Genomic DNA, 20355 nt, shown 5'->3' with positions numbered 1-20355 from the left:
GAAGAAGGAGGAGAAGAAGTTTTAAGTTATCACTAAGTAATTTTGGTGCATTATGGATTTAATTTTGATGCATTTTGAATTTAATTTCGATGTATTATTAATTTAAATATGGTGCACTTGATCTGAGTTTGTTTTGAACTGAGTTTCTTTGTGCATCGTTATCGTTAAGGAATTTTGTTGCATTCTGAATTTGAATTGTTATACATATAAGAAGATGACGATGATGACAATAACGATAATAATAACGATAATAATAATGATAATGATGATCATGATAAAGATGGAGGAGAAGGAGAAGGAAAAGGAAGGAAGAGAAAAAATTCAAATGTAAAAAGAAAAAGGAAGAGGAAGAGGTAGTGGTGGTGGTGAACAAAAGAAAAAGATGAGGAAAAAGGAGGAGGAGGAGAAGAAGCAGCAGCAATATGGGTCAATATGGATGAAAAAGAGCGCGATCATGAGTTTAAAATCATATAACAACTTGGTTGAATTTAGTTAGATATTTTATTTTGTTGTGGAACTTTTCTCATTTATATATTGCTAAACTTTAAATTTCTTGCTAAAGCTTAAAAAATCAAGCTAAATATTAATTATGTCAGTTGCAAATTAACCTAGAATTATTAGGCCATTTCAAAAAAAATTCCTCTCAATATTTTTTTCAATTATTTTGTCAAGTTTAATTTTTTATTACTAAACATTTTTTTTATATATTTTCTTTTAGTCCTACCTAAAAAGTATATGATGAGAATAATAATACAAAAAAATAATATCTAAAATTATCTTATATAATATAAGATCTATATTATAATATCATGCATATAATATCCGTCACTATAAATTTATTACATTTAAAATTATATAATTATTTTAATAATGATTAATAAATATTAAATAAGACAATTTTAATCTATTTAAACTAATTTTTATCGTCTGTTAAACGTTATTACTATTACGGTGAGATATGTACTTTTCATATAACAACAATATGAATTTGAGAGGGATAAAAAATTATTCTACAATGCAGTTTGTGACCAACACTACAAAAAAGGCCTATGGTCATGGTAAAAAACCGTGATCATAACTAGTAAAAAGGGTGAATATAGATCTATGGTCACGATTTTGGACCTATGGTCATTGTTTTTTATCTATGGTCACGGTTTCTATGGTCACTGTTTCAATTTTCAAATTCTGACACTTTAGGCCACGTTTTTTCACCATGACCATAGGTTAATCTATGGTCACGCATAAAAATCGTGACCATAGCCTTATCTTTGGTCACCGTTTTGGCCGTGACCATAGCCTTTATGGTCACCCCACCTAAAACCATGACCATAGCCTTAACTATGGTCACGATTTTCACCGTGACCATAGCCTCTATGGTCACCCTTCTATGGTCACCCCTCCTTAAAACCGTGACCATACCCTTATCTATGGTCACGGTTTTTCGCCGTGACCATAGCCTTTATGGTCACCCCCCTTAAAACCGTGACCATATTTTGCCGTGACCATAGAGGCTATGGTCACGGTTTTAGGGTTTAGGTTTTACCGTGACCATAGCCTATTTTGTTTTATGAAATTTAATTTCTTTTAAAGCATAATCACATCCCAAAATGATGATAAACACAAATAAATCTAAGAATGAGAAATTCAATAAATCTAAATGATAAAAGTTTCATTAAAAACTAGATATCCATTACAACACTAATCAAAATAGGGTGTAATTTATCGATTACATGTAATATTAGATAAAATCTCTATTCAAAAAGTAAAGAACACATCAAAATAATACATTTAGATAACCAAAATCATTACAAGACCCATCCCATCTTATATTTGCTTAGAATATATTTTCTTCACATCATATCCTCCTGCTAACAAAAAAAATAAACATATTAGTAATAAATATAAAGCACAAGTTTAATAAGTCAATCAACATTAAAATTTCAACAACTAAACAACAAAGAGCATTTACTAAGATTTTGAGCCACATAAAAAAAGGATATACTAAGTATAATAAGAACTAGCAACCTTCTGCTAACAATTTTATATGGATTTAAACTTTGATTGGATTAATGTTAATTTTTTTTTTATTTTGGCTTGCCTTGCAAGGCAGTTTTCTTAGGATAATTAATATGAGCAGCTACGAGGCACTTGTCTCTAACATGCACTCTCTAATCATCATTACATTTAATTTTATTCATTCAAAACCTACGGCTATATGGCCACTTTGATTTGCACAAATTTCCATCACGTATGCTCATAAGAACTTGATTTTAGGCAAGCTTCAACTTAATGCAAACTAATATTATACAACTATTAATAGAAGTGACGGTAATTAAATAGTATATAGCATATATAATTAACAAGTTAAGGTTGCATTATTGATTAATTAAAATGGTAAAATGAAATTTATTTTTTCTCAGTAAAAGGAGGCAGAAAGCGTTCTAAGTCTAACATAAGAATCATAAAAAGCTCATGCTAAATTTTGCAAACTGAGAACAAAAGAATCAGAATTTTAGGGGGATGAAATAGAATGAATCAATTTCATTATGAACCATTCCATTACAAAATTTAACCACTCAAACCGTAATAGCCGTAACCTTAGTTTGGACTCATTTTATATTTTTATTCCTTTTCAAACTGTCAATCACAGCATAGCCCGATGAAGCATACATTGAAGGTGAAATTTATAAGACCAAAAATGAAATTTAACCATGCACTCTCTAATCTTTTACTGTCAATCACAGTAAAAGAATTCACACACTTGGTCCTCATTAAGTCATTAAAAGTTCAAAGTTCAAAGCACATGCATCATTAAAACAACCTGGCAATATGCTTTAAGTTGTAAATTTAATTAAATTTCTTTCTAATTTAATTTAACTCACCTATATTAAAATTTTCTCTGCTTCTGCAGCTGCTTTTGGGTTAAGTGGTAGGCCCAGTGCTGGAGCTAGCACACTATGTAGAATAAATGGAGCTAGAAGAAGAAGAGCAGGTCATCAAAAAGTGAGGAAACTGGAAAACTTTTGCACACAATATAAAAATAGCATATTCAATGCTCAAAGGAAATTGTTTGAAATTCATGCAAAACATAATATTATCATGAACATGCAGAAGAAGGATGCCAATCAATCACAATAAGAATTGTAATAATTAGTGCCAACAGGAAATCTCAGATGAAAGAGGGCTCTTCTACAGTTTACACTACATATAAAGAAACCTGTTGCATAATATTTGCATCTCTGCTTTCCCCCTCATATTTAGAACTTGTAGTCAGCATTGAAAAATTTGTCACTAGCCTCCCATTCAATTTAGTTCAGTGTTTAGCAGTTTGATTTAATTCAGTCTTCTACAACTATTTACATTATTCAGAATGGGGTGTTTGAAACAACTTTCTGAAGTATAATCTTTATATTTTTACTTCATGGAACCTCACTACAATTTTCTGAAGTATAAAGCTCCCGCCATCTAGTGTATAAAGCTATGAAAGGAAGTCAACATAAATATGAACTTTTGAAATAGTATTAACTTTGATTTTAATTTGACATTCAGCATAACAAATGAAGCACCTGCCTCCTGGGCAAGTTCAGGTGATGACAATCCAACACAGAGTGACAGAGAGAGCCAACAAATTTTACTTCTACCAACAAATTCTGCTCATTGAGGATTTTTAACAACAAACTCAACTATAATTTTTCAATCTAAAGCAGCAAACAATATTAAAAAAGAAAGAATTTACAGACTGAAATTAACTTAGCTTGTATATATGTGCTGTATTTAACTTAAGAAACTAAACATGGCATACTTGAACATACAAAATCGTTCAACAAACTTTAGGCATTGTGTCAATCAAATAAATAAACTTTGCGTATTGAATTTGGATTGCAATAGAATATTAATTTTCAGTCACTTCACTTAATCAAAATTTCATGCATGAAACCTACTTCATGTGTAATTGTGTACTAACGATTTACATCAACGAAATTGAAAAAAAAAATTACTCAGTGATATGTTCAGCATCAAATTCAATTTACAGCAACGAATTCTACTTCTACCAACAAGTTATGCTCATTGATCATTTTAAACAACAAACTCAACTATAATTTTTCAATCCAAATCATTATTAATTCATGTACATGAAAAATAGGAGCCACATCTTCATTAGTTACATCAGTAATCCATAAATTGAAGGCAATAATTTCAACAAAATCAATAATAAAATAGCTAAATGATAACAAAATCAATAACTCTTGTCTTATTGTCAAAATTGGACCACCAAATTTTTCCATTCTCAGAACTTAAATCCAAAACTAATGTTAAGTGACTAAAGTATTCAGTACTTTGACGAATCTGATATTAATTGTAGAACTCCATTTTATTGTAGGATTTGAGATGTGATAAGTATGCAATGAACAAGAAGCAAAATAGTAAAAAGTTAGCAACTTGACTTGAAGACTACAGAGGTTGGAAATGTCAGTGAGGTGAGTCAAGGAAGAAATGGCGGAAGGAAGTTCTTCCAGAGAGACCCTTTTCTTGAAGATGCAGCGATGACGAGCTCAAGAAATGACAAGTATGAATGGCAGTGCGGGCAGCGCCTCCTTCTCCTCGCACAACACTCCTTCTCCTCTCTGGCCATCGCGTTCCTCTCTCCTCCACCAAGTTCGACGGCGACGGCACACCCCGCAGTAGTCCCAACAGCGATGACGACGAGGTGTAGCAGCGCAAGTAGCGCCCCCATTCTCCGTCGCGTGCTTCCTTCTCCCCTGTCCTTTTTCGCTCTTCTCGATCTTTCTTCCTCTCCTCTGGCGCGCGACAGCAGCGGCGCTCCTCACAGCTCCATGGATGGCGACGGCGGCTGGGCAGCTTCTCCCTCCTCCGTTCTTCTCTTCTCTCTCGGTGTGGGTGAGTGCTTCGACGGTGAGGGAAAAAGTTGCCCGTGTGTGTTGTGTGAAGAGGGAGTGTGCGTATGCGTGAGTGAGGGGTGAGGGAGAGGGGGTGGCGGCTGAAGGGCAGTAAGGGGAGTTAGGATTAGGGTTTGTGGGTTTTAATTTGGGAATAAGGATTTGTGTAATTTTAATAAACATTAAGGAATAGAGTAGTTATGAAAAATTAAATTCTATCTCAACAAAATTATTTTAAAATATCATTGTATTTAATTAATTTGTTAATTAATTTTTTAAATAAGTATTTTAATTTAAAAGTTGAGGTAATTAAATAATTTTTTATTTATAAAATTAATTAAAATTTTTAATTATTTAATTTAAAATCGTGATCATAGATACTTTTAGGTCACTCTTCAAAACTGTTACCATAAACCTTTTAGATCACCCTTTCGTAAAACCGTGACCATAGATTCTTTTAAGTCACCTCTTAAAACCGTGACCATAGATGTCGTTTGGTCACGGTAAAAAACCGTGACCATAGACTATTTTAGGTCACCCCTAAAACCGTGACCATAGACTCCTTTAGGTCACCACCCAAAACAATGACCATAGACTCTTTTTGGTCACTGTAAAAAACCGTGACCATAGACCCCTTTAGGTCATCCCCTAAAACCGTGACCATAGATCCTTTTAGGTCACCCCCCAAAATCGTGACCATAGACCCCTTTAGGTCACCCTCCAAAACCGTGGCCATAGACTCTTTTAGGTCACCTTTCCGAAAAACCGTGACCATAGACCCTTTTTGGTCACTGTAAAAAACTGTGACCATAGACACCTTTAGGTCACTCTCAAAACCGTAACCATAGACCCTTTTAGGCCACCCCCAAAACCATGACCATAGACCCCTTTAGGTCATCCCCCAAAACCGTGACCATAAACCCTTTTTGGTCATCCTTTTTTGAAAATCTGTGACCATAGCCCCTTTTTGGTCACTGTAAAAGACCGTGACCATAGACCCTTTTAGATCACCCCAAAACCGTGACCATAAACCCTTTTAGATCAGCCCCAAAACCGTGACCATAGACCCACTATAAGAAAAACACCCATTCAGGTACACTTGAAAAGTGTAGCCAAAAGTGAAAAAAATGATGCCTTAGGCTACGGCTACGCTTTTTAGGGTTATTCCTATTCGGCCGTTGCCTATTCTCAAAGGCTACGCTTTTCTGTATCAAGGGCTACGCTTTTGGTGTTTGGGAATAGGGTGCGCTTTTCAAGTGATGCTGTCCAGGACCAAAGGCTATGGTTTTCAGCTTTCATTTTTCTAAAATAGGCTACACTTTTCAACGCTACTGCATCACCTGTAAAGCGTAGCCACATTGTATACCATAGCTACTTTTTATAAGCGTAGCCTTATGTCCCTCTCTTTTTTTTTTATACTATAGCTATTGTATATAAGTGTAGCCTTAGGTCTCGTTTTTTTTTTTTTTTGGTATACTGTAGCTACTGTATATAAGTGTAGCCTTAAGTCTCATTTTTTTAGGGTTTAGGGTTTAGTATAATTATCTAATAATTATTAATACAACATAATAGTTAATATAATTACATGTATAATAATTCTACATTTTTATTTAAATGAGTTGAATATTACAAAATAAAAATAAATACATAATTATACTAAATAATTTTTTTAAATAATAAAAATTATCTCTAACCAAAATATATTTATAATATTGATCCAAAAGTACTAAAATGAAATTAACTGTAAAAATTCATACATCTCACGTTAAAGTAAGCATAGCCATATCAAAGCCATAACATCACTTAGCCAATAAAAGTATCTTCTAATAAAAGTCATTAGTCAACCATACATGTAAAGATTCTAAATAGCGCTCTATCTTAGCCAATAAACCACAATAATAGTCAGCTTAATCTTCATTGCTTAATCTTTATTGTTACCCTGCATGATTATATAGAAAAGTAGTTAAAAAAATATTCATAATCATATTTGTAATTATAAAAATTAAATGGAACACATAGACATAATAAACCAAGAAAGCATATACTAAAAAAAATAACTTGCTAAAATTAGAGGTTTTTGTTTTCATTATGTTAATATTTTGCAGCTCTTGATATAAGGAAAATACATGAACTTAGTAAGGCATATCTTAGTTCTGGAATAATATCATACATAATAAGTATTTGTACAATATTATAAGCCTTTATGTCATCCACCATAAACTTATGATTGCAAGAAAACAAAAAGAGAGCGACTGAATGGCCAATGCATGACTAAATTAATTATAACATCTTTTTTATTCTTTATCGCTACTATTACACAAGGGACTCCTCTGGTACAACAAAAAAAATTTCTTCCCGATTGAATTAACCAGACTAATTAACCAGACTTTCACACTTAAATTAGATATAGGGACAAATTCATATGTACCAAGTGCACAAAATCAGAGAAACAACAACTAGAATTACACAAACAAATTTCAGTCATAGCAATACAACTTCGGTGTTAATAAAGCCAACAAACATTTTCAGCCATAACAATTAATGTTAATGCAAGTAAAAAACTATGAAACAAGGAATAGATAAGGACATCATGCTTTTGCTCACGATCTTGTTACCATGGGTGCTTTGCCTGATTTATTTTTAACAGCTAAGCTTTTACTATGTCAAGATGGACAAGCAATGTACCTTCTAGACCACTCCATTAATAATTCATTGTCCTGATGGTGATCAAACTCGTGATTCATTCCAATCAGTAGGGCTTGTTTTGGACATAACATCTTCACAGTTTCAAGCGTCTGTAAAATCACAAATGATGTGAATTCTGCCTCAGGAAGATATAAAGTTTAACCTGTATAATTATAAATAATGAGAACACATCATTTGTAAAATGCAAAAACTAACTTGTGGAAGACAAAGGTGAAACTTATTTGATCCAGTCTGTCATAATGCAAAAAGGAATATCAAGAAGAACGGCTATCACTGAGAATGTAAAGAAAGAAAACTAAATATGGAATTAACATGTTTCAGAAATGGCAAGAGTAGGAATATCTAGTAAAATAAATTGGAACTCTACAATATTTTGTCTATATTGAAATATGAACATAAGGTATGCCAAAATAATGTGAGGCCCAAGAAGTTCCTTTGTGAAAATTATGATTGAAAAAAAAGGAACTCTGCATTAGGAAAAAAAAAAGAAAAACTATTGACTGGAGAATAGATACAGTTTACACAGATTCATCACTTTGCGTTCCTTCAGCACTACTGACCTTATACAATGAATCCAACATCAGAAGATCCAACTATCCAACCCCAATTTTTGAAATGACTGTAAAATGAATATTAACTCAGTTAGATGTAAAAATGCAACTTCAGCATAGATTCTTCATAGGTATACAACAGCAAAGTTTAAAAACACGTGTAAAACTAATTGATTAAAACATTGATAAATGAAATCCTAGCTAGCACAATTATAGTGAAAATAGAAAACACTGGTGAAGCAACGAATTCATGTATCAAAGCAAGAATAAAGTAATTTGGAGCGCACCATAATCTGTGGTAGCTGGAATCCGTGAGACATCAGATAAATAAGCTATCTTACTTTTGTCACGAAAGAGAAAGCCCAAACAGATGTAATCCTCTCCATGCATTACCTACATCCAGAAATGAAGTGCTAAAGTCGTTGTAATAAAAAAGGGGTTATTGCATTCTCATCACTAATGACAAAGGTTGTGATGATTAACTGGTATAGGAGTCAATTTTAAGCCTGATGCAGAAAATGGTTGATTGCAGTCTTCAACAATTATGTTCCAGGAAAATTGAGCTACCCTTCGTATTTCTTGCCATTCTTTGAGTTTTTTCTTTACCAAATAAGGTAATTTGATTTCCAAGCTGTTGCAAACATTTAAAGCATGGAATCAACTACCATAAAGCAAAAGGAACTCTGCACTCATAATATCAAATGAAAGTAAATAGTACTGAAATAGTAATATTCATAATCACATATAGAACCTGTAGACCTAGAGTGAAAAAGAGCAGGGTAAATTTAACGTGAGCAAAAGCAGGATGTAGTACCTAATATGTCCACCTCCTCTTTTTTTTTAATATTAACAAGTTGCCTGTATATTGGAAGGAAAGAAAAAAATCCCAAACAATATCATTCCATTTAAAACCCTTAGCGTGTAAAAGTGATCACATCTATTACAATTAAAGAAAATCAATTATATTAATATATGAAGTTAGAATAAATAAACAAAAAGCATACAGATACAGGACTATTATTCAATAAACAATAGAGATGTATCGATGTACAATTTGAGCATCTGAGGCCTCTACTCTGCTGCATCTAATTAAAGGTGGCGTGATTGAATCACTAAATTAATTAATTTTTCAATATTGAAGGCAGATGCAAGAAAAGGGTGATGATATCTTGATAGATGGGGATTGCACCCCCAAATTTTAACTCAGATTACTAATGTACATCCAATATAGACTAAATACATTTCAATAAATAAGAGCATTTGGTTAATTAGATACTTGTTGTACCATCTATTGGTTCAAATTAGATGCTGCAGATACATAAGATTAAAAAATAAAGTAAATTAACCAAAGGTTACATTATTTGGTTCTACTTTGGAGGAGACAAACCATAATAATCAAATTACAGTTCAAGCATCAGTTTTAGCCACATCTGAACACATTCTAGATAACAAAATTTAGTTTCACAGAATTATAACCTAAACTCAAAGTAACAAAGCTCGAATTTCCAAACCTAGAACCAATTTCCCAAACTAACAATGAGCTAGGATCAAGCAAAAATGAAAATTAACATAGCAACAGCACCAAAACTCATTTCAATTAATCCATAAAGATTGGAACTTTTAACAGTAAGACAATAATTTTGCATGCAGAATTGGGTATTGGATGGAATCAAAACTATTCAAGTGTTTAGAAAAATACAGTTCAATACCGTGAACAAAACACCAAACAAATTACTCGAATCTAATTAACTAAATACAGTTCAATACAAATGTCACCTGAAAAATAAATAAACATCTTAAAATGTCACCCAAACTAAATATGATTTCAGCTAAAAAATGACGTATCTGGTTCATGCATCAACTTGGTTACTCTTAAATTTCAACATTCTAATTGAAATACAAGAAATAAACAAGACCATAGTTGTTGTGTTTGTGATTACAGAGCAGAAATCGGTTTCAAAAATGGCATATCTGGCTCATGCATCAACTTGTTGGGTATTTTTTTGTAGTATCAGGTGATTCACACATTATTTAAGGGATCAGACTTTCACAGCCATATTTTATTTTATTTGAGTTCATCAAGAATCCAACAAATTTAGCTTGAGACCTAATAATAAGAATTGAAACTACACAATACTTGAAACTATTAATTAGTAGAATTGAAAGAAAAAGAAAACAAATAATAAGCAACAAACATAATAAACAACTAATCTTGGTATTCCTACACAGCAACTAATCATGGCCAAACTCACCTGTGTTAATGGAATAAAACCCCTAAATTCACGAGTTCTCCTGCACTGCAACAATAGCATGCATGTTCATAAATTCACGATGTCACAAATTATTGTACCAAACCCCCAAATTGAAACCTAAAATCAGAACCCTAACCTCGCGAATGAAGAAAGCTTTCAGTTGAGCACAGAGTCTTTGTGATGTGACCACGAAGCGAAGAGAAGCGATGATGAAGATGAGTGGGGAAGATGAGTGAGCGCAGAGTCTTTCTGGAGTGGTGAGTGGTGACGCCGTGAGTGGTGAGTGGTCATGGCAAACACTTTTCTCTGATTTGGGGGTGATGTCGATGGTGAGGGTGGTGCAGCGACGATCAGTGCAAGATGGCAATTAGAGGAGCGACGGTCAGTAGTGCAGCAATGTGGAGAGTGGTGAGTGCAGGTGAGTGGTGAGTGCGGGGCTACGACGGTCAATGGCGAGAGTGAAAGGGTTTCTTCTTGTAGTGAGAGGGTCAATGACGAGAGCAAGAGTGAGAGGGTTAATGGCGAGAGTGAAGAGAGTGAGTAGGGGGCGACGATGGTGAGCTTTGGAGGCAGGGTTTCTACTTCGCGACGGTGCAGTGAGTGAGCTTTCGAGGGTTTCTGAAAGGGGATGAAGGCGCTTTGGAGGTGAGTGAGATTTGGAGGGAATGGACAAAAATTTTACTAAGTGTGAGTTTGCTTTCATAAAAAAGAGGAAAAAAATTCACTAAGTGTCAAGTTTTTTGTTCTAGATATATTAAGCATCACTTTTAAAATGCACCCAAAATTTAACAAATAGGCTATCCTCTAAAAGCGTCCTCTTTGATACGAAAAGTGAACCTATAGATATCAACCTACGGCTACGCTTTATAAGTGATTTCTATAATACCTAAGGTTACACTTTTTAAATGATGCTACAATTGTGTATCCTTTTCTCTTATAGAAAGGCAACACGGAAAAAAGCGTAATAGGCTACGGTTTTCAAATGTAGCCTATTCATAGAATAGGTTACGCTTTTCAAATGTAGCTTAAAAAAAGTGTCGCTGAATGTGTATTTTTCTTGTATTGACCCTTTTGGTTTACCCCCCAAAACCGTGACTATAGATCCCTTTAGGTCATTCCCTAAAATTGTGACCACAGACCTTTTTAGGTCATATTTTTTTGAAAAATCGTGATCATAGACCCTTTTTGGTCACTGTAAAAAACTGTGACCATAGACCCTTTTAGGTCACTCCTCAAAACCGTGACTATAGACCTTTTTAACCCACATTTTTTTAAAAAACCGTGACTATAGGTACTCTATGGTCACTCTTTCTAAAAAAACCGTAATTATAGTTTTTTTTGTCATCCTAAAATACCGTAACAAAAAAACCGTGACCATAGACCTAAAATGTTGTAATGCACTTTATTCGGTTGAAGATAGGATAATGATATTGCAAGCTTATAAACTTCCATTTGATATGTTATCATCAACGTATCATTATAATCTAACATGGAAATCATAAGAGAATCACACCATCATCAACTAATATAAAAATATTGAGAAAATCTAGGTACAAAAATTATATTAAATACTTTAACTAAATATAGCAAAGTAGTGAAAAAGGAAGAAACGCACTTGCATTGTACTCCGTCTCCACTCCTCTCCATCTAATTCCCCTTCTTGTTCTTTGATTTACAATCGGAAATTAGTCAATCTCTCTAGAAAGAACCAAAATCCATCTTTTAAATCAAAATATTATTAAATCAACCACCCTCCTGCCTTCCCAACTCCTTAATTGGCTGAAACAACGAAATCAAACAAGTTCTTTTGTGTCATAACATATTCCCAAACACCATTTCTCAACATATTGGTCCTCATCGTCATCGTCATCACCATCATCTCCTAAATCTAATTCTTCGGATGACGTCATCAAGTCCTTGGCCCTTTGTGCTTGACCATCCCAATTGGTCCTGACCAAAACAAACAACATGGTGACCATACAAGAACCCTGCGCTGCCAACATACCCAACCACAACCCCTTGAAATCAAACCCATGAAAGAAACCCAACCAAACCGCCACCGGCATTCCCACAACATAGAAACAAGCCAAGTTTATGTTCGCTCCCAACTTTGGCCTCGCTGTTCCCCTCAAAACCCCGCAAACCGTTGTTTGCGGACAGTTCCCAATCTCACACAACCCAATTATCGGTAACACCATTGACGTCAACGCTATGATCTTTTCGTCTTCCGTGAACATCGAAGCCCAAACGTTCCTCACCGAAGACGCAAATATCAGAGCAGAGAATCCGAGGACGAAACTGAAGCATAGTCCCACCATTGCGGCCATTTTCGCCTTATTCGGATTCTCTGCTCCTAACTCGTTTCCGACTCTCGTCGAGACGCCGAAGCTCAGCGAAGACGGGAAAATGTATATCAACGCAGTAGTTTGAATCAGAACCCCCATGGACGCAACGCTCGCGTGCGGATCCATAAGCAATCCGCAGAGCAAGATCATGATTTCGTACCACCACCATTCGAGGCAGACTGAAACGCAGCTCGGAATCGAGAGACTCAGGAGCTTCTTCCATCCGCTGAAGCACTTGGAGAGCGTGACACGTGTCCATGTTGTCCTGTGGTACCCTGAGACGACGGTGTAAATAATCAGAGAAATGACGAGGTTGAAGTTGGTCCAGACAGAGGCCAAGGCGATGCCTCTGATTCCGAGATGAAGAACTTGGAGGAAAAGATAGTTGATTGGCACGTGCAGGAGGATGGAGAATGCGGAGCAGCACGTGAGAGGGAGAGTAATGGATTGAGTGCGAAGGTAGATTCTGAGAGGGTGAAGGAGAGACTGCGCTACGAGATCAGGGAGAGAATAATAGATGAAGACTTGAGCCTCGTTTGCGATGTCTTGTTCTTGACCGAAAAAGATTAAAATGGTGCGCATGTTTAGCCACAAGAAGGAAATGAGAATGGAAGTTACGAGAAGGAGGAGAACAGTTCTGTGCATGGTGAGGGCGAGCAGTTTGTATTTCTTGGCGCCGAAGGCCTGAGCGCAGATGGGCTCCATGCCCATGGCGAGGCCCGAGAGGAGGGAGTAGGCGGTGATGTTGGCGAAGGCCATGGCAAGGGAGCCCGCGGCGAGGGGGAGCGGGCCCAGGCGGGCCAGGAAGAGCGTGGAGATGATGGAGCGGGAGTAGAGCAAGAGGGAAGTTAGGATCATTGGGAGTGAAATGTCTGCTATGCATTTCGCCTCGTTGATGATTGAAAGCGACAACAACGTCTGTTTTTGTTGGGGTTTAAGGATCAGAGGTTTTGACATGTTGTGTGGTTTGTTGCTTGAGGGATTATCAGCAGATGCTAACAACTTCCACATGGTTGCTTTGACACACACTCACTCACTCACTCACTTAATCTCTCAATTTATTGGCGCAGTTTTGATTTGAGCTTTTGTTTTGGTAGAGTGGTAACAACTTGGGTTTATAAGGGGGAGCCTTTTCCGGCAGTTAATGGGGGAAGAGAAGAGATGGGTAATGTGTGTACATATATACTGTCGGAGAGGGAATTCATTCACATTTTATATACCAGTGTTCTGTAGTGTATTAGATACTAAAACGTAATTATTTATTATCTTATTTATTTATTGAATATATATGTATTAATAATACCGTTAGTGAAATTAGTAATAATTAAAATATAGTATTGAGTTTAAACTTTAGCAATAATAAAATTATAATTTTTTAATAATTAATTTGGATAACTACAGATGATAGTTAACAAGGAAAAAGCAATAATATTATTTCAATAATATTTTTTTATTTTTTGAATATATATTTAAATAAATTTTTAAAAAAATTTTATATAGGATATAAATTTTGAATTTTATAAAAGTAAAATGTATGAGTCTTTATTTTAATTAAATGAATTATTTTTATTTAGATAAATACATTTTAAAAAGAATGACAAAAGAATTTATATATCTTAGTTTTATAAAATTTAAAAATTTTAACGTAATAAAATTTTTTATGGACAAAAATATTTGACGCGAAATTCTTTAGTACTTATTTGAGTGTGTATATATATGTCAAATATTTTTTTTTCTGAAACAATATATGTCAGATATTAATTGTAACTGTGTCCAAATCAGATGTTAGAATAGTACTTTTGTAGAAAAATAATCGAATTAAATCTTGTTGGATGTATAGAAAATGTGCATATACAATTTAAAATAATATTTTATTACATAAAAATTAAAAAGGTTCATGGAATTTGGAAGTATTTATTGGAATTTGAATTAAACGTGAAAGATTAAGACGAGAACGCATTAATGCTAGATAGCGCCTTCCATATTTACGGACTCATATATTTAGGAAAAATTTTTTTTTCTTATTATTGATATTTCAAGCGTATTTAATGACCATGTTATGATGTATAATATGTATCACTATACTATATATAATTAGGCCTGCAAGGCCAAAGAACTATAATACAGAACTTGCACGTAACATAATTAGGACTAAGGAGAATGAAGTATGAAGAATGGAGAATGGAGAATGGAGAATGGAGAATGGAGAATTCAGCAATAGCAAGGTGTAACTAATAAGCTAAGGTTGTTTTCAAAATGTGGATCTAAGAGAGTAAATGTTTTCGGCTTGATTGACTCATGAATTAAATTATATTAGTTTGACTATAGTGTGTCTAAAAAAACTGATACAAAATTTAAGATTAATATGGACTTTTTTTGGGGCGATAACTCTTTTCTGAGTAAATGGTATTATATCTTGGCTTAAATAAATTTCAGTTAAAAGGTTTCAGTTTATGGATACAATTGATGTGAAATCAATTCCGTCAAGGAATTTATTAATTAATTGTGATTCAATCAAATCCACGTTTTGTTATATACCTGCCATATTTGGCAAAATGACATTAGGTGAATCAATGCTATTCAGAAATTTATTTATTTTTGAAATTAAATTAATTTCTCCAGTTAAATCCACTTCAAGATTGTCATAAATTACATATTTTTGCAACATTATTCTGTCAAAATTCTAGCAACTTCATGGTAAATTGACCAGATTAGATATGACCAAAATCTTTATTCGATTCACATTAAAATAATTGGATCGGATTCAATATCTGTAATTTTTAAGCTTGGATCTGATCCGATCTGATTTGCACATTTATGGATTAGATCAAGATCGAATTTCAGATATATCGTAAAACATAAAAATACTTTTAAAAGCTTATTTTTATAAAAAATATCAATAAAATTATTTTTTTCACTTTTTAAACATGTTTACTCTTAAAATATTATTAAACATACTTTTCTTAAATAATAAAAATATAAATATAAAATAATATAACATATATGATAGTTATTAGTTAAAATAAAACATAAAAAGAATATTTATTTATTTATTTATTTTGCATATCCGTGGATATAATCTGATTCGATAGTCTTGCAGATCGGATTAATATCCGTAATTTTCGGATCAAATTCAGATAAACACTATGAATATACGGATTAGATCTAATTCATAAACACCCATATAAACAATTTTATTCAAAGGTTGCCCAGCCTCAAATTTAGCTTTTTAAACAAATAAATTATACTAGAACTTATTTTAGTTCGGATCAAATTCAGATAAACACTACGAATATACGAATCAGATCTAATTCATGAACACCCATATAAACAATTTTATTCAAAGGTTGTCCAGCCTCAAATTTAGCTTTTTAAACAAATAAATTATACTAGAAATTATTTTAGTTCAAATCAAATTCAGATAAACACTACAAATATACGGATCAGATCTAATTCATGAACACCCATATAAACAATTTTATTCAAAGGTTGTCCAGCCTCAAATTTAGCCTTTTAAACAAATAAATTATACTAGAAATTATTTTAGAATCCAATACTTAGGCCATATTCTTTTAAGGATTTAATTAATTTATATCTTAAAGTTACATTTTAAAAAAGATAATAATAAAAATTTTTAAATATTTTTAATATATTTAACACATTAAAAATAAATAAAAAATAATTTTTATAATTTTTTTATAATATACTTAATCTATGCTTTTATTAGAACACAAGTTATTAGCAAAATATTGTCGATCGAGAGGTTGTTAAGCCTCAAATATATGTTGGAAGTATAGACTTAATAGTTTGGATAATTTTTAGGGAAAATCACGAAAATAAAATATTTGACCTTTAAATTTATCGAAATACAAATTTTGCATATTGCATATGGAAATGCAATTTTTCACTAAACTATGTAAACTGCAAGAGGGGTCCCACAGATTCTAAATGAACGTAAACCGCTATACCCCTCCAGCGGTTTACGTTGAAATGTGAAATGGCCAAAAACTGCAGTAGGGATCTCACAATTTCTGTGTAAATAGCTAATACGCATAAATTGCGATAGGGGTCCAGCAGTTTATGCTTTACTATAAATACGCGATAGGGGAGTCGCGGATTATTCAGTTTGAGCCACTTTTATATTCTTAGAGAGAGAAAGAGACGTTCTAGAGAAAGAGAGAAGAAAGTGTGGCGAGGAAGACATTCTGACTTTACTGGGCCGGGACTATGGTGGACGAACACAGTCTTTACCGGCTCAATGACGTTGCGCACGTTGCCGACAGCATAAATGAAGAGGTAAGTTTATTTTCTTTTAGTTATTGTATTTCATATAACATAAAATGTAGTATTCTGGTGTAGTAGTTAGAACATATAATGTAGGATTGACTAGTTTAAGATTTTAAAGTTAAGATGTAAAATTTTAAGGTATGATCAAATGTTTAAGTAGAATGATGATCCTCTTGTATTTGAGATATAGGGTTCAAATTGTAAGGCTTGTAGAGTTGTTGATTAAGTATCATATTTAAAAATTAAGATTTAAAATTTTAGGTTTTAAATATGTATGTTTAAATTCTAATATTATAGTTTTAGTTGTTTAGAGTTTAAAATTTATTTAAAGATTAACTTTTGTAAATAGAACATAATGGTTGTATTTTACATTCTTAAACTTTAAAATTATAAGTTTTGTAGTTTAGGTTTTTAAATTTAAGATTTAAATTTTAAAATTATAAGTTTAGTATTTGATTCTTTTAAATTAAAGATTTGAGACTTATATTTATGTTTTATTAAATTTAATTTAAAATTATAAGTTTAGTATTGGTTTCGGTTATAATCTATGGATAAACTTGTTAGTAATGGAATTTCATTTGATTTGGTTATTTCTCTCATATGCTACAGCCACGTAGGTGTATTTATAGTGTCTGGAGACAACAGAACATGCCTCTGCATGACAGGATCATACCCTATCTAAAGAGGGCTAGTTTGTACCACCTGGCGAGGCTCAACATGAGGTGGTTCTGGTTGGATGAGCCACTAGTCAGCGCATTCATTGAGAGGTGGCGTCCTGAGATGCACACCTTTCATATGCCATTTGGGGAGTGCACCATCATGCTGCAGGATCGATGTTGCATACCAGTTAGGGCTACCCATGGATGGTTTACCTGTATCCGGGTGCCTTACAGATTTTGAGAAACTGATGGATGATGACAAACCCGCTTGGGAGTGGTTTCAAGAACTATTTGGTGAGCTTCTCCCGCCAAATAAAGTAAAGCAGCGTGATGCGAATCATCCACGTGCATCCGTTCCCAAACTCCTTGCATCTCCCATGATACTTCAGATGATCTGACTCCATCACCCGATACTGAACTCCCATGTTTAGGGTTTATCTTGTGTTGAATTTAGAATATTTTGATAACCTTTGCTCACATTTATTCAATAAAATAGCATGATTTTGTGATTGTCTCCTTACTTGTGCTTAGATGTGAAAAAAAGCTTTTTAGACCTTTAACTTGATGATTTTAATCTCTCTTTGATTCCATTAGATGCCTTGCTGTGTTTGTTAGTGATTTCAGATTGAATAAGGTTAGGAATGGATCAAAAGAGTGAAGAGGAAAGCATGCAAAGAGGAGAAATCATGAAAAGCCAAGGATTTGGAAAATGCCATGGGTGCGCATTAATTCTTGAAGGATTGAAGGGGAAGGTATCATTCACTCATCTGGGATCATTCATTGATACTTTAGATCTAGTTTTAGTTTAGTTTTTAGAGAGAGAAGCTCTCACTTCTCTCTAGAACTAGGATTAGGATTAGGTTTCATTCCTCCTTAGATCTAGGCTTAATTCTTGTTTTGATTTATTTCTTCTTTATCAATTCTTGCTCCTCTACTTTTTCTCTATCTAGTTTTGTACTTTAATTCTTGTAATTCTCATACTTTGTTGTGGATCTATTTTTGTCTCTCTTATTTTCTTTTAATGCAATTTGAGGTAATTCATGTCAATTGTGATTTTCTTGATTGTTGTTGTTAATTCCTTGCATTCAATTGTTGTTAGAATTCATTCTTATTGTTGAATTACTATGCTTTTTTTTGTGCATTCCAAGTGTTTGATGGAATGCTTGGAAGGATTTTAGAGTAGAATTTTATGTTCTTGACTTGGGAAGGTAACTTAGAAATTCTTGAGTTGCTAATGTCCAAGTGATTGATGATTGATAGCCATTAACTCTAGTTCTCGCTAATTCAATTAGTGGAAAGCTAGAACTTATGGACTTGGATTGATATAGCTCACTTGACTTTCCTTTACTATTAGTTAGAAGATGACTTAGTGGGATTGATCCTTGCAATTATCATGTTGTGGTTAGTAATAAGGATAGAGATCCTTGATCACCGATCGTTGCCAAGACCGTTTTATCATTTGAATTCCGTTGCCATTTACTTTTCATGTTTCTCACCTCAAAACCCCAAAATATACAAATTCATAACCAATAACAATGACACTACCCTACAATTTGTTTGAGAGATGACCCGAGGTTTAAATACTTCAGTTTATAGATTTTAGGGGTTTGTACTTGTGACAAACAAATTTTTGTATGAAAGGATTATTGTTGGTTTGGAAACTATACTTTACAACGAGATTTCATTAGTGAAATTCTAAACCGTCACAAATTCAATCATCAAAATTATGCCGTTGCCGGGAAATTGCAATGGTGTTATGTTGTTGGTTATTGTATATATGTGAATATTGTGAATAGGCTTGTCTTTTTCTTGTTTTTTAGCTTTTGTTAGTTTTATCTTGTTTTTCCACTATGAATTCTCACTTTGGCTATGAGTTTGGTCCTAATTGTGTTGTAGGAAATGTGGACTTTAATGACAACATGAACCAAGGATGGAACATTTCAAGATGGGAGGAGTCTCAAGGAATTGCTCACTCCTATTGGCAACAACCTCCAGATAATTATAGGTATAATTCACATCCTAGTGCATGTCAATTCAATGGCTATAGTGATTCTTTTCATGATAATCAACCACCACCATACGCTTATGAATTCTACCCTCAATATGACCATCAACCATGCTCACAAGCCAATTCGTACCAAGTCCCTTTATGTGACCCATATCTAATGTATGACCAATCACCCATACCACATTCTTGTGACCATTATGAGTTAGAACCATCACAATTCCGTCATGATTACTATCAAGAACCACCTCAATACACACCATCTCCATGCCCTTACCAAGAAGAATCACTTTCTAACTATGAACCATTTCTCCAAAATGATGAACCCTCTTACTCATCCCAAGCCCCAATAGATGATTCTCTAGCTTTGATACTTCAAGGACAAGCAGATATGCAACTGGATACACTAGAGTTCATAACTAATTTAACCAAGGTAGTGCACACTTTAGCCTACCAATGCTTGAACACTCAAGGTACTTCCGTAGCCACATGTGGAGAACCAAAGGAAGAGCAAAGTATAGAGAAGAGATTGGAAAATTCGGTGAAGATGGATGGATCGAAGTTTGTATTAGAACAATTGGAGAAACCTTTGGTTATTGAAGCAAAGGAAGAAGTGGTTGAAGATCTAAGAGATACGAAACCACCATGTGGA

The 20355-nt window shown here is 33.7% G+C and overlaps 1 protein-coding gene across 1 annotated transcript; it reads right to left on the bottom strand.

The window, feature by feature from the left end:
• Positions 1-12200: 12200 nt before the first annotated feature.
• On the bottom strand, positions 12201-13763 carry LOC130980292 (protein DETOXIFICATION 49-like). The gene has a single exon (XM_057903984.1). It carries the CDS (start codon positions 13761-13763, stop codon positions 12201-12203), a length of 1563 nt encoding a protein of 520 aa, XP_057759967.1.
• Positions 13764-20355: the final 6592 nt, after the last annotated feature.

This window comes from Arachis stenosperma, chromosome 1, assembly GCF_014773155.1.
Source record: "Arachis stenosperma cultivar V10309 chromosome 1, arast.V10309.gnm1.PFL2, whole genome shotgun sequence".
Lineage (NCBI taxonomy): Eukaryota > Viridiplantae > Streptophyta > Magnoliopsida > Fabales > Fabaceae > Arachis > Arachis stenosperma.
This window is presented reverse-complemented; position numbering and strand designations above follow the sequence as displayed.

What these genes read in the sequence shown, in the direction of transcription:
- LOC130980292 (XM_057903984.1), bottom strand. Translation starts at nt 13,763, where the DNA reads ATGTGGAAGTTGTTAGCATCTGCTGATAATCCCTCAAGCAACAAACCA.